This window comes from Ruditapes philippinarum, unplaced genomic scaffold (assembly GCF_026571515.1).
Source record: "Ruditapes philippinarum isolate M1 unplaced genomic scaffold, ASM2657151v2 ctg19392_1_1_1_1, whole genome shotgun sequence".
In the NCBI taxonomy this organism is placed as follows: Eukaryota; Metazoa; Mollusca; class Bivalvia; order Venerida; family Veneridae; genus Ruditapes; species Ruditapes philippinarum.
In genome coordinates, this window is record NW_026851765.1 from 1 (window position 1) to 14685 (window position 14685).

General features: G+C 35.2%; 1 protein-coding gene across 1 annotated transcript; it reads left to right on the forward strand.

Annotated features, from left to right (window-relative positions):
- Window positions 1-2594: 2594 nt before the first annotated feature.
- On the forward strand, window positions 2595-13162 carry LOC132739140 (uncharacterized; the record flags this gene model as incomplete). The annotated part of the gene is given in 4 exon segments (XM_060726798.1): window positions 2595-3316; window positions 9240-9400; window positions 10842-11036; window positions 11936-13162. Coding segments are annotated over 4 exon segments (1964 nt in total), but the record flags the coding sequence as incomplete, so codon positions are not given.
- Window positions 13163-14685: the final 1523 nt, after the last annotated feature.

The window sequence follows — 14685 nt, forward strand, 5'->3', positions numbered from 1 at the left end:
TTTTTTGTGAAATGTATGAGAAAAATTTAAGATCAAAAAGGAAGCGGCCGTTCAATGAACGCAGACCCCCCTGTGACCCAGCAAAAAGAACCAAAAAACAGGGACAGGACAAAGACGAGCAGTGTCAGCAGGAGAGGTCGGAAACATTAATGATCAATAATTTATAACTCATTAGGAATTCAAAGAAAATAATAAATGGCCCACAAAGGGAAGGAGACCGGGGAAAGGGGGGGGGGGGGGAAAAAAAGAAATTAAAAACTAGAGGCAATGGGGAAGATACTTACCGTAGACGAGAAAACAACAAGGGACACAAACCTTACAAGTTATATAAGGGTGAATGAGCATAAAACCGCCTAGGATTGTCACAAATCTCAGAAAATGAACATTAAAAAAATCAAAATAAAGTGCAAATCCACCTACCAATATCTCAGAAAATGAACATTAAAAAAATCAAAATATAGTACAAACCCACCTACCAGTAGAAAATACTATACGTACGTGCCAGTGTTGTAAATATTCATGACTCCGTAGCCATTTTTTCAAGTTTGCAACCAATTTTCTCGCTTGAACAAAGTGACTTTATTTTGCAACCACTTCACGTCCTGCCCTTCGATAAATTGTTCACTGACAAGAGTTAGAGCAGGGGCAAAGTATTTACCAAGCATAAGATTTTATATTTTCACCAAGACTTAATGCAAAAAAGCCATGTTTTTACTTTGTAACGTTAAGCACCCAGAAGCAAACCTTGATGGTATATTGCTCATACTCTGTATCCAGAAATTCGATGACGGATAAATTAATTTTGGTGAGGAAGAGTATGTTGAATTACAGAACTGTTCACTTTTTTGTGAAGCTGGGCAGCTTAGTATACAGGGAGCAGTTGAGCAGTAATGCAAGGTTGAATATATTGACGACCTGACTAGCGTATTGATGGCGATTTTTAGTTTCGTTGACATCTTTAAATACAATATAGCATACATATTAATTTATGATTTTTATATGCGTTGTACCTGAGACATTTTCCAATCTACTCGTGTCATATTACACTTAAACTAGCAGATAAAACGTAATTGAGACCATTTTCACGAGGTAACGTCGGATTCGTGAATGAAGCAAGGGCGGTTATCTCATTAAAAGTAGCTAAATCTTATGTTACCAATTTCCTTCTATTGTTATACTAAACTTGTAGTTTGACAAATGTCTTAGGTATACAGAATATGAAACAATAATGTTTTAAATGTGTTAAATGTACATATTTATTTAACGAAACACAAAAGTTATCTTCAAAACGGTAATCAGGTTGACTTTCTAACTAATGATTTAAAAAAAAATGTAAACATTTTCCTGAAAAAAATTGTAATGCTGGTTAAAGTATAATGTCGTAGCAGCCGTATGTGCTAATGCATTTCTTAAAATTTAATTTAGAATCAAAAATTTTGGTTCGTTTACTTACTGTATTCGTTTTGGCAATAGTGTTGCACAGATTCGGCGTTAACTTTTCCGTTATTTGCATATTCCTGCGTTACTGGATATACACGGTGATGTTGAAGTTTGGGCTGTCAGACTGAGGTTATTTAATTGTTCAAGGAATTCAGCATCAAAATAAGCAAATATTGCAGCAAATTAACCCTTTCTCTCATGTGCATATTGTGATAAATGGCCGTTTAATTTCATTGAAAAACCTCCTGTTACAATTTCAAACTGCTATGAAACTATGAAAAATGCTTCAATACTAATTAAAATTTGCACATATGTTGACTGACCATTGCCTCTGTAACGACATGCTCAGGCTTAAATTTCCTGTTACCATGGCAACGAGGGGACATCTCAAAATGGCCAAAAATCACCATTTTGCTTTGATTTTTTTCCATCAAAATTTATTTCAAAGTGATGCAACTTCTCAATGGATTGAGATAGTCAAAGACTTTTCAGCGTTGGTTACACTTTACCTTATGATCGACCTGGGGTCATTTTAAACCTTTCACAAGTCCAAAATTTTCTTGGCGATGAGTGGATGGGGGCGGCGCTGAAAAAGTGCTCAATTGTTTTAGCAACATTTCTCAAACGAAAACATGTGCTTTGGGCCCAAATAGAACATATTTTTTCACTATTTTGATGCCTAAAAGGAGGGGGGGTCGAAACGCGTTGTTTCGCGTATATATGAGGTAAAGGGTTAAATTACAAGCGTGTTGTCGTGTTGAGTATTGTGAATTTTTTATTAATTTCTTTCTGGCTGAGAAGATTTTTCTGTTGTTTTTTTGTCTCTGTGACTTATATGAATCATAAACATGCCTAATTATTATTTACCTATCATAACAAGAACGAACAAAATAATTATATCCATATTGTAATTACACCCTAAAATAACAAATAATTGTATATAAAAAAGGACTAAAAGGTCTATTGAATAAAAATTTCTGGTCCGAAATGTCCCCCATCATGGTCCGAAATGACCATCTCATGGTCCGATATGTCCCAAAATCTTGTCCGAAATGACCTAAAAATCTGGTCCGAAGCGTCTGGTCCGAAACGTCCGTGGTACGAAATGTCCGTAATTTGTCCGAGTTACTCCCCTTACTAACTGTAACGCCATTTGCCCACATGTAGGCCTATGTGTGTTGAATGTATTAAAATTAAGGCTTTAAATTGTCAAATACAATGATTTGTTATTATTGGTTTTACTCTCATTACACCAAAAATTTGTTAAATTAACAGGTTAAAGTTGTTTTATCGTTATTTTGAACTAGAAAGCGATAATTTTATGACTTATTCGCCTATACTATAGAGCCTTAACCTGTTAACTTGCTCCATTACGTCATAGATGAATACATTGTTCACAGAAGTAACAGCAGATTTTTATCAACATTTTTTTAATAAGTTACGGACATTATAGGCTTCAGATTTTTGTCTCATCGTGTTCTTTGGATGTGTAAATATGGTTAAACTTAAGTGTGCTGCCTTTGGCTGTAATTCGCGCTCTGGACGTGATAAAGTGAATTTTTTTAGCTTTCCAAAAGACACAAAACTTCGAAAAGTTTGGTGCAGTAGGATTGGCCTAACTAGCTGTGTTAATAAATTCAAGGTTTTTTCTCCAAATAAAAACAGTCGGTTGTGTTCTCTACACTTTGAAGAGAACCAATTTAGATACAGTTCAACATTTCTAGAGTCAATTGGTTATAAGGGAAGTTTCAAGAGAATATTGAAGACCGATGCAGTGCCCACCATCTTTCCTACTACAGTCAACAGACTTTCACAAGATAAAGAGAGAAGAAGACATTCTTCGGGACCTCTCGTAAAAAAAGGGAGAAAAAATCAAGTAAGTTTTCCTTTCATTTATTTTTTAGCTCTATACATGTGCACAGATATGCATACATAAACTAGTAAATTCATTGCCTAGCGCATGCAGTAACTGCGTGACTTAAAGAAAATCCCTTCCCTGGTTGGTCGCTATTTATGTAAATACTTTAATTAATTATTAAACATATCAAATTAAGTTGTGGAAACTGGATTAAAAATAATGTTTGTTCAATTAATGAATATTTGTAAAGCATTTATATGGTCACTAGTTTACCATATGCTTTGGGGTTCATGTTTGTTTATGACTGCCGAAACAGATTAAATACTAAGCCCCTCAGTGCAATATATCATTTCTGGTAGCAGCGGGGATTCAGTCATAAAATTGACTGAAAAAAAATATTTGGAAGCTGTATGTGCATTATTGTCTTGATACCAGACACCAGCATTACACTGTCATTATCTTCATTGACAAGATCATATCGCAACAGTATTTTTGAAGTTTCATTTGTGTGAAAAATGTAAATAAAATATCACAATCAAAATGCACTTACAATTAATAATATGTGAATAATTGACACTATAAATATCCAACATTTTTTTTACTTTTGAGCACTAATTAAATATGAGTAATCGTTTCTTGACAAATAGAAATGACAGTTTTTTTCTGAAATATTAAAATGGGTGGAAATCAATTGAGTGTCGGCACTTCTTTGATGATTCGGCAACAACTACACCTGTGTAAACATCAAAGACTGACAGATTCTTCTCTAGAGCTGACCAGTCATTTATCAGAGGTCATCTCATATGTAAATTTTGTGTTTATTATTTAACCCATTACACGATATACACGCCTTTTAACGCCTTTTTCACCCCCTCCCCCTTTTTGCTGTCTCAAATGTTGAAAAAATGCCTTATTCAGGCCCCCAACACTTGTTTTTGTATAAGAAATGTTGTTAAAAAAGTGACCACTTTTTCGGCTCGGTCCCCCAACCAAATGATACATCAGGGGATTGCCAGAAGGGTGATGTGCCCCTTCTGTTTGGAGGGTTTGAAGGGAGACTTAAAGCAGAAAACAGCCATTTTTCACAAAATGCTCATGAAGTAATGGGTTAATGAAAATAATAAAAAAATCTAGAAAACAACAATTTTTCTTCAAATTTATATGACAGGCCATGTTTAACCCATTACTTCATGAGCATTTTGTGAAAAATGGCTGTTTTCATTGAAAAGTCTCCCGTTACAAGTTCAAATTGCTATAATACTATAAAAACTGCTTCAACACTAATCAAACTTGGCACAAATGTTGACTGGACCATTGCCCTTGCAACAACATGCTCAGGCTTAAATTATCTGTTACCATGGCAACGAGGGGACATCTCAAAATTGCCAAAAATCACTATTTTGCGTTGATTTTTTCCATCAAAATTGATTTCAAAGTGCTGCAACTTCTCAATGGATTGAGATAGAGTCAAATGCTTTTCAGCGTTGGTTACACGTTACCTTATGATCAATCTGGACTCTCACAAGTCCAAAATTTTCTTGGCGATCAGGGGGACTCCGCCCCCCTTCAAACCCCCCAAACAGAAGGGGGCACATCCCCCTTCTGGCAACCCCCTGATGTATCATTTGGATGGGGGACGGCGCCGAAAAAGAGGTCACTTTTTTCAACAACATTTCTCAAACAAAAACAAGTGTTGGGGGCCTAAATAAGGCATTTTTTCACCATTTGAAACCACAAAAAGGGGGGGGGAGATGAAAAAGGCGTTAAAAGGCGTGTACATGTATATAACGTAATGGGTTAAACATGGAAAATTGGATTAAGGGTAATTTCAAGTATTTTCATCATTTTCTGTTAACCCATTACGTCATATACACGTCTTTTAACGCCTTTTTCACCCCCTCCCCCCTTTTTGCTGTCTCAAATGTTGAAAAAACGCCTTATTCAGGCCCCCTACACTTGTTTTTGTTTGAGAAATGTTGTTAAAAAAAGTGACCACTTTTTCGGCTCGGTCCCCCAACCAAATGATACATCAGGGGGTTGCCAGAAGGGGGATGTGCCCCCTTCTGTTTGGGGGGGGGGGTTTAAAGGGGGACGGAGTCCCCCTCATGGCCAAGAAAATTTTGGACTTGTGAGGGGCTATAAATGACCCCAGATAGATCATAAGGTAACGTGTAACCAACGCTGAAAAGCATTTGACTCTATCTCAATCCATTGAGAAGTTGCAGCACTTTGAAATCAATTTTGATGGAAAAAATCAACGCAAAATAGTGATTTTTGACAATTTTGAGATGTCCCCTTGTTGCCATGGAAACAGAAAATTTAAGCCTGAGTATGTTGTTGCAAGGGCCATGGTCCAGTCAACATTTGTGCCAAGTTTGATAAGTGTTGAAGCAGTTTTTATAGTATTATAGCAATTTGAACTTGTAACGGGAGACTTTTCAATGAAAACAGCCATTTTTCACAAAATGCTCATGAAGTAATGGGTTAACAATGGAAACATTATATTCCTTTTATTTATAGATGCTACTGTACATTTTGCGTGAGTGTTTTAACTGTTTTTGTGTGATTTAGCGCTATGGAATTTTAACAATCGGCGATGATTTTCGGTAAATACCGTATATGTACTTATTTCTGCGGGCTTAATATTCTGCGATTTTTGTTGAAATAAGGCGTTTTAAATTTCTGCGTATCTAATTTCTGCGGTGTCGTCATTCCCGCATTGATGTTTTTTTTATTTCTGCGTTTTAATTTAGATATTTTTACAACATTAACAGATACAAACAAATACATTACTTCTGGTAAACATGCAGATGACTTATAATGTGTTTAATCGTAATCATTATGTATCGTTATATAAACGTTAATAAACAGAAATCAACAACGTGCAATGACAACAATAAATTGTATTACTGCATGTATATAAATATGAAATGTGAAAAATAAACAATGGTAAAATTGCACGTAGACACAAGATATTGTACAAATACAAAAAGGGTAACTAATTGTTTATTGCATCCGTCAAACTATAATAGTTTAATTTTACAATAATTTTTAAAGTCAAGCTTAGGGTGAGTGAAAATCATATAAACATAATATTTATTAAAAGAACAAGTAAAGTAACTTTTGTCTAATATTTTATTTATTTCTTCATTTTATTCATAAAGAAAATTCCCATCTAACGGTACATGGTACTGTAATTATACAATACCGTTAGTTGACATACCGAAAAAGACATAGGGAAAAGCTTAATTTTCTGCGGTTTTTAAATCTGCGGTGCCGTTATGAACCGCAGAAATAGCAGAAATAAAGTTCCCACAGAAAAAAGTACTTGTATGGTAACATATATTTTAACAAATTTAAAACAGCCCTGCAAATATCCGCCATTCAGAAATTATAGGAGACAAATCTTGTGTGAATTATTTTTTAAGTAAACACGTGTTATAAATTGAGAAATGGTCACCTGAGAGAGCGAAATGTCCTGTTGATTCACTATAAAGTTTTCCAGGTCATACAGGAATACTTTCGCAGAATATGTTGTATCACATCGGTAATTTGACCATTCTTGAATTTATGTCCACATAGGCATTTTTTTTTATTTCATATCATGATTACTAGTGAACATGTCTTTGTTTTTGACTGTCTAATACATGTCAGTTTCGTCATCGCCGATGGTGATAATGAAGTCCCAAATTCCACAATCTGCCTCAACTAAGCATATAACTCACCTTCTGAAAAAATCATGTAATAAAAAATAAAACAAAGCCTACCTACTGACGACCCACTCTTTGTAACCCTGGGTCAGCAATAGCAAACATATATATTTTTAAAGATGGCCTTGCTGTGCATGACACATAGTGTTATTATAACAAACATTTGTGCCAAGTTATTTCAAATTCCTTTAATAAATGACATAGTTATCATTATGGACCGGGACATAAAAATGTGACAGACTGACAGATGGATGGACAAACAGGAAAGACTGACATTCGGCCAAAATGGAATATGGGGCCATTTCTTTTGTTATTTCCTTTCTTAAATAGAGGGCCAATGGTCCCTTCCTCTATTGTTATGGAATGAACTCTATTGCTCTCTTTTGTTCTGTTTACAGTTAGTTGCTACTTTTTGAAACAGTATTTAGTACTATTTACTGGTAATTTATGACGGTTCACGATATGGTCCAAGTACTGGTTATCGTTGTACCTGCCCTGTAAGGTTACTGTAACTATCATTATTTTATGTAGTAGATATAAGCCGAAAACTGTCCAATATGTAAAATACTGAATTTCATGAGGTACACAGCGCCGAAGGGAATTCAGTATTTTACTTACATGTATTGGTCAGTTTGAGGCTTATATCTTACTTAAATTACTTTTTTATGCCCCCACAGAGTGGGAGCATATAGCATTGCACTTGTCCGTCCTACGTCTGTCCGTCCGCACTACCCAATAGGGATAGGGGGCCATCTAACTGTAAACAGAACAAAAGAGAACAATAGAGTTCATTCCGTAACAATAGAGTAAGGGGCCATTGGCCCTCTATTAAACAAAGGAAAATAACAAAAGAAATGGCCCCTTATTCCTGAGATAAAAGGTTACATTTTACTTAATTGTTTTGGTTTTTAGCTCGACTTTTCTATGAAAAGGGGAGCTATCCTACTCGCCCCGGCGTCGGCGTCGGCGTTGGCGTCACACCTTGGTTAAGTTTTTCGTACCACCCCACTTTATTTCAGAAGTATTACAAGTATGGCTTTGAAACTTACCATACTTGTTCACCATCATACCCTCCATCTACAGACAAGAGTACATAACTCTGTCAAGGTTTTTGACAGAATTATGGCCCTTTTTTGACTTAGAAAGTGTATTGAGCTTGGTTAAGTTTTTTGTACCACCTCACTTTATTTCAAAACCATTGGAGGTATTGCTTTGAAACTGACCATACTTGTTTACCATCACGACCTTCATCAACAGACAAGAGGACATAACTCTGTCAAGGTTTTGACAGAATTATGCCCCTTTTTGACTTAGAAAATACATTGAATATGGGTAAAATCCACTTATTGCCTTAACCCTTTGAGATATTGCTTTGAAACTTTTAATGCTATTTCACATCATTACCCCCATCTGTACGCAAGAGAAGGTAACTCTGTCAAGGATTTGTTTTAAAAATTAAGGCCTTTTATCGACTTAGAATCTTGGTTAAGTTTTTAGTACCAGTCCACTTTTTGACTGAACTGTTTGAGATATTAATTTGAAAGTTGGAATACTTGTTTACAATCATGATTCCCAAACATGTCCAGGAGAAGGTAATTCTGTCAAAGATTTTATTTGAATTATGGCCCTTAACTGTCAATGTTTTGTATTATAGGCAAGCACTAAAAAACTTTAAAAATCTAAAAAAAAATTCATTCCTATCCACTTGTTCACTTTACCATAAATTATGTCATATAAACATTGCTGTAATATTCAAGGGTATCAAACAACTAGTTCACTTTAAAAATACAGAGATTCTTGTATTGCCTTTTACTGCAAAAACTTTTTTTATTGGCAAGCAATAAAAAAGTCGAGCGCGCTGTCTTACGGACAGCTCTTGTTTTATTTATTATTTGGAGAATTTTCCACAAAATCCAGTGGTCATGCAAGCTTCTTTCAAGACACGGCATGCTGTCTAATGTTAATGTGTTACACGATTAATATTGGACTTACACATTAATATTGGACACCTACCTGTACTGTATTAAAAATACAGTATGGACAGAACAAAGGTATGACGTCATAGTAGTAATTTAAGTTTAAACTGTCAAACACATACATCAGTACTTTAAACTCTACAACAATTCTTTTTGGCATGTGTTTAAAATTTGTATATTTTCTTTGCACACATTAATAATAACTGTATGATGCTTTAATTGGCAATTTATTAGATATATTTTATTTTCCAATAGAAGATGTCTTACAAGTCTTCACAAGCTGATGGAAAAAATCCTTGTGCAAAAGTGCAAAGAAAATTTGTAAATCTAGGTTCAGTGACTGGGAGATGGATGAAAATCAAATCAAAGAAATGTTGTAAATCAGATGAGGACCTTGCTCGACTTTTGATCAAAAGGTACAGCTGTGTTCTACAAATTTTCTTGTATCCATGTTCTTATTAGGCAATTCCCTTAAATTTTTGGATATAACATAAAATTTTTGCAAAAGTAAAAGAAAAAACTAAACAAGAATTATATTTCTCTTAAGTATTTTATGTCTCTAACAATGGAACCCATCTTTCGGGTAGGGGGGGAAAACCAAAAGAAAAAAGACTTATGCACATGTCCCTAAAAATCTAAACATGTGAATATTCACTTGACAAACTGGAGAATGTTTATGTAGATTAATAGCAATTGAAGGTGCTTTACTTGTCCCTGATCAAGCTTTTATATAGTGCTGTGGTAGAAAGTCTGCCAAAGTTTTGAGAGGTTTGGAAGGGGTTTGAACCCATGTCAGTAAATGCTGCCTCTTACTGTACTATTTTTATACCCCTGAAACGAAGTTTTGGGGGGGGGGGTATATAGGAGTCACACTGTGGTCTGTCGGTAGGTCAGTTGGTCTGCCGGTCTGTCCAGCAGTCTGTTGCATTTTCTTTGTCCGGAGCATAACTTGAAAACTAGTGGTTTGAATTCAATATAACTTCATATAATGGTCAAGCACCTTAGGAGGAAGGGCAGTGCACAAGAACCATAACTCCATCTTGACTAATTACAGAGTTATTGCCCTTTGTTACTTTTCCTTGTCCGAAGCATAACTTTAAAACTACTGGTTGGAATTCAAAACAACTTCATGCAATTGTCAAACACAATAAGGGTAATTGCAGTGCACAAGAACCATAACTCAATCTAAAGTAATCACAAATTTATTGCCCTTTGAAATTTTTCCATTGCTTTCTTTTGTCTGGACCATAACTCTTTTGTCTGGACCATAACTTGAAGACTAATAGTTGGAATTCAATATAACTTCATACAATGGTCAAGCACATTGAGAGGAAATGCAGTGCACAAAAATAATAACTCCATCTTGACTAATAACAGAGTTACTGCCCTTTGTTACTTTTCCTTGTCCGGAGCGCAAGTTGAAAACTACTGGTTGGAATTAAAAAGATTTCATACAATGGTTAAGCATATTAAGGGGAAGTGCAGTGCACAAGAACCATAACTCTATCTTGACTAATTATAGAGTTATTGCCCTTTGTTACTTTTACATTGCTTTTTTGTCCGAAGCATTACTTGAAAACTAATGGTTGGAATTCAATATAACTTCATACAAGGGTTAAGCACATTGGCACACGAACCATATCTCCATCTTGACTAATTACAGAGTTATTGCCCTTTGTTACATTTCCTTGTCCGAAGCATAACTTGAAAACTACTTGATGGAATTTAATACAACTTTATATGATTTACAAGCACATTAAGAGAAAGTGCAGTGCATAAGAACCATAACTCCATTTTTATTGCCCTTTGATAGTATTTAAAAGCAAAATAATAAATAAAATATACATTTAATTGCAGCTTACATCAGCTTGATCAACAAATTAGGTATGGATTTCATATTACCAGATATTGGAAGAGAAGAAACATACCAAAGCAGGAGAGTTATAGGATAATAACACTACAAACTGATGTATGGGACCGCTGGAGAGAACTGAAATGTTCACTTCAAGTTAACTCCAACAGTCAACTTGCAAATGAGCTGATGAATGCATGGTAACAATAAAACTTATGTTTAATTTTTAGCTCGACTATTCGATAAGAATAAGTAGAGCTATTGTAGTCACCCGAGCGTCTGCGTCGGCGTAACCACTTATGTTAAAGTTTTTGGCAAAATTTCTTTTTTCCCCCCCCATTTTCTCCTTGAATCTGTTTGCAGACTGATTTTTCAAAAACTTGCTTACATTTGTTTTTAACGATACAATAATAGTTTTTTAGCATTTTAAAATAAGAAATATTGTCACATTTGAACAACTTGAGCAATATTGAGTGTATCAATATGGTTTAGATTCCATTGCTTTCTTATTTTTTAAAGGCCCATTATCATAACCCCAGAAATGATTTTAATTTATTTCTCGAAAGTGTGTTATTTTTGGTGGCCTGTTCAAAAAATTTATTCAATGGGCAATTATCTGAACCAACTTTTGCCTCTGTTACTTTTTAGCAATCAGTATAGTTATAGAGATTTAGTATTTTGTATGGAAGTCAAAATACTACTTAATTAACATGTTGCTACTTTAATGACATTCCTTCACATTAGAGCTACTTTTTTCATGGGAAGTCAAAATACTACTTTATTTACATGTTGCTACTTTTATGACATATTACTTCACATTAGATCTACTTTTTCAGGGGATAAGCATGTAACATGCTCTAATTCCATTGTTTAAAGGTTATAAAATTAATTTCTGTTCTTTCCAAGAAGAAAATATTTATTTGTATCTGAGGTATAATGTGCTTTTAAGTGTGTGTAAAATCACCTTCTTTGCCTCATCTATTGTGTTTCAAAATCTTCACTTAGGTATATTACTGATAAACTAGTACACTAAAACAAATTTACTTTTAAAGAACTTAACTTTTTGCATTTTACTATCAAATTATAATGCAATCTTCAGGCATGACAGAGCTGACTACATACCGAAACTTTATGATGCCTCTAAAGCCAGTCAACGGGCTCCTGTGAATGAGACCCAAGTAATTCAGGTCGTGAAGAAGGAAGCCTGTATGGCTGAGGCACCTGTGAATGAGACCTCATTGCATAAGAACCATGTACAAAGTGCTCCTGTTAATGAAACTTTTGTAAATAAGACTTCCATGAATAAGTATCTTGTGGAAGATGCTTCTGTGAATAAGGCTCCCGTCACTGAGGCCGTAATGAGTACATGTAAGTATTTTGTGGGAAATGCCATGGTGAATTACTCTTCTGTAAATAACATCACAAGCAATAATATCCCTTACAAAGGTGCTTCTTTAAGTGAGGTTCCAGTTATTAAAATCTTCAGGAATACATGGAATTATCCTGTTGAAGATGGCCCTGCAAAAGATGCTTCTGTGAATAACACCTTCAGGAAAAAATCTTTGTACTTTGTGGAAGATGCTTCTGTGAATAAAACTCCTGTGACTGAGGCTTTGAATAAGTATCCTGTGGAAGATGCTTCTTTGAATAAAGCTCCTGTGACTGAGGCCTTGAATAAGTATCCGATGGAAGATGCTTCTGTGAATAAGTCTCTTTGGAACGAGACCTTGAATAAGTATCCTATGGAAGATACTTCTGTGAATAAAGCTTCTAGGACTGAGGCTTTGAATAAGTACCTTATGGAAGATGCTTCTGTGAATAAGGCTTCTGTGACTGAGGCCTTGAATAAGTTTCCTGAGGAAGATGCTTCTGTGAATATAACTCCTTGGACTGAGGCTTTGAATAAGTACCTTATGGAAAATGCTTCTGTGAATAAAGCTCCTGTGACTGAGGCCTTGGATCAGTGTCTTGTGGATGATGCTTCTGTGAATAAAGCTTCTTTAAGTGAGGGTTGTATGAATAAATGTTATTATCTTATGGAAGATGTCCCTGATGCTTCTGTGAATAACAACATCAGGAATAAGTATCTTGTTGAAGATGTCCTTGTGAATAAGTCTCTTGCGACTGTGGCCTTCAAGAATAAAGTCCTTGTTGAACATGCTTATGTGAAAAAGGCTCCTGCCCCTGGAAATGATGCTCCTGTGGCTGAGGATTTAGGAAATAAGATCCTTGTTGAAGATGCTTCGATGAATGAGATTCCTGACACTTTAAATGAGGCATTAGTGAAGCAAGAAATAATGCCAGATCAGTCAGACAAGATTAACAGGTATGGGATGATTGTTACTGTTATGAATAGTTTGTTTAATTTGTCTTTTCTTGTAATTAATCGCTTTATTTTATCCAAATAATGAACATGTGAAGCAAACAACATAAGGTCAGAACAAGACTGCTCTTTAAAGGTCTTCAATTTTTCAAGAAAAGCTAGGTTATCATCTACACTCCTGGCATGGGCATCACAATTAGTATTAATTAAAGCTTTTCATGCAACTTTATGTACAACATCATATCTCATGAGCCATTAAAGACATTTGCTTGAAACCCAAATGAGCCACGACATGTCAAAACCAACATAATGGGTTTGCCACCAGCATGGAATTCCAAATCAGCCAGCACATCCATGCAGTCTGATCAGAATCCATGCTGTTCGCTTACAAACCTTATAATAAGTAGAAAAACTGACAGCAAACAGCATGGATTCTGATCAGACTGCGTGGATGTGCAGGATGTTGTGGATCCATGCTGGTCACAAACCCATTATGTTGGTTTTGTCATGGCACGGCTCAAATATTAACAATGTTTTCGAAAATCATAATAGAAGTTAATTGAATTATTGTCTTTTTAGCTCACCTATCACAAAGTGACATGGTCAGCTTTTGTGATCACTTTTCATCTAACGTCCACCTGTCATACTTCCACTTGAACTTTAAACGACATCTCCTCAAACATCTAACCAATTTCATCCAAACTACACAGGAATGTTCCCTTGGTGTTCACCTAATAAATTGTTAAAAGAATTTAATTCCATGCAGAAAGAAAAAAAATTAAAAAATCTTCTTTTAAAAAAACCCAAAGAGCTAGAGCTAAGATATTTGGCATGAAACATTTTCTAGTAGGTGTCTCCCAAGTTTATTCAAATAAAAGTCCTAGGGTCGTCAAAATTGGCCTATATAAAAGTCAATAATAATGGCTGTAAAATAAATTGATTTACATAGGATATTGTATAAACAAGCACAAAGCTGCTGTTGTAATACAACAATTTACTATGGTGAATGCAGGAATACACATCTTGACAAGCCAAAGCTAGCTGTAAGTTTGAATTATCCCTTTATAATTTACATTGTGTTACTTCTGTAAATGCAATTTAAAGTGCAATTATGTCCTTTATGAAGATCACTTAACGCATTTTTTATGAGTAAATATCATACATCTAAATGAACATCTACAGTGGACCTAGTTTTGCATGTAACAACAATTTTCAAAACTATAAAAGATATTCATGTAACTTAAGACATGATGCATAACCCTGGTATTGATTATTGCCCTAAGGGGTATAGACCTTACAACTCCGCCCATTGCTATGCAAAAAATTGTTACAGTATTTTGTTATGCATGTGCATTCTGCATAGGGCAAAAAGATCACACCCTACACCTAATTATGCCCCACTTCGAAGAAGAGGGGGAATATTGCTTTGCACTTGTCGGTCCGTCCGGTCCGTCGGTCCGTAGACCAAATGGTTTCCGAGTGATAACTAAAGAACGCTTAGGCCTAGGATCTTCAAGCTTGGTATG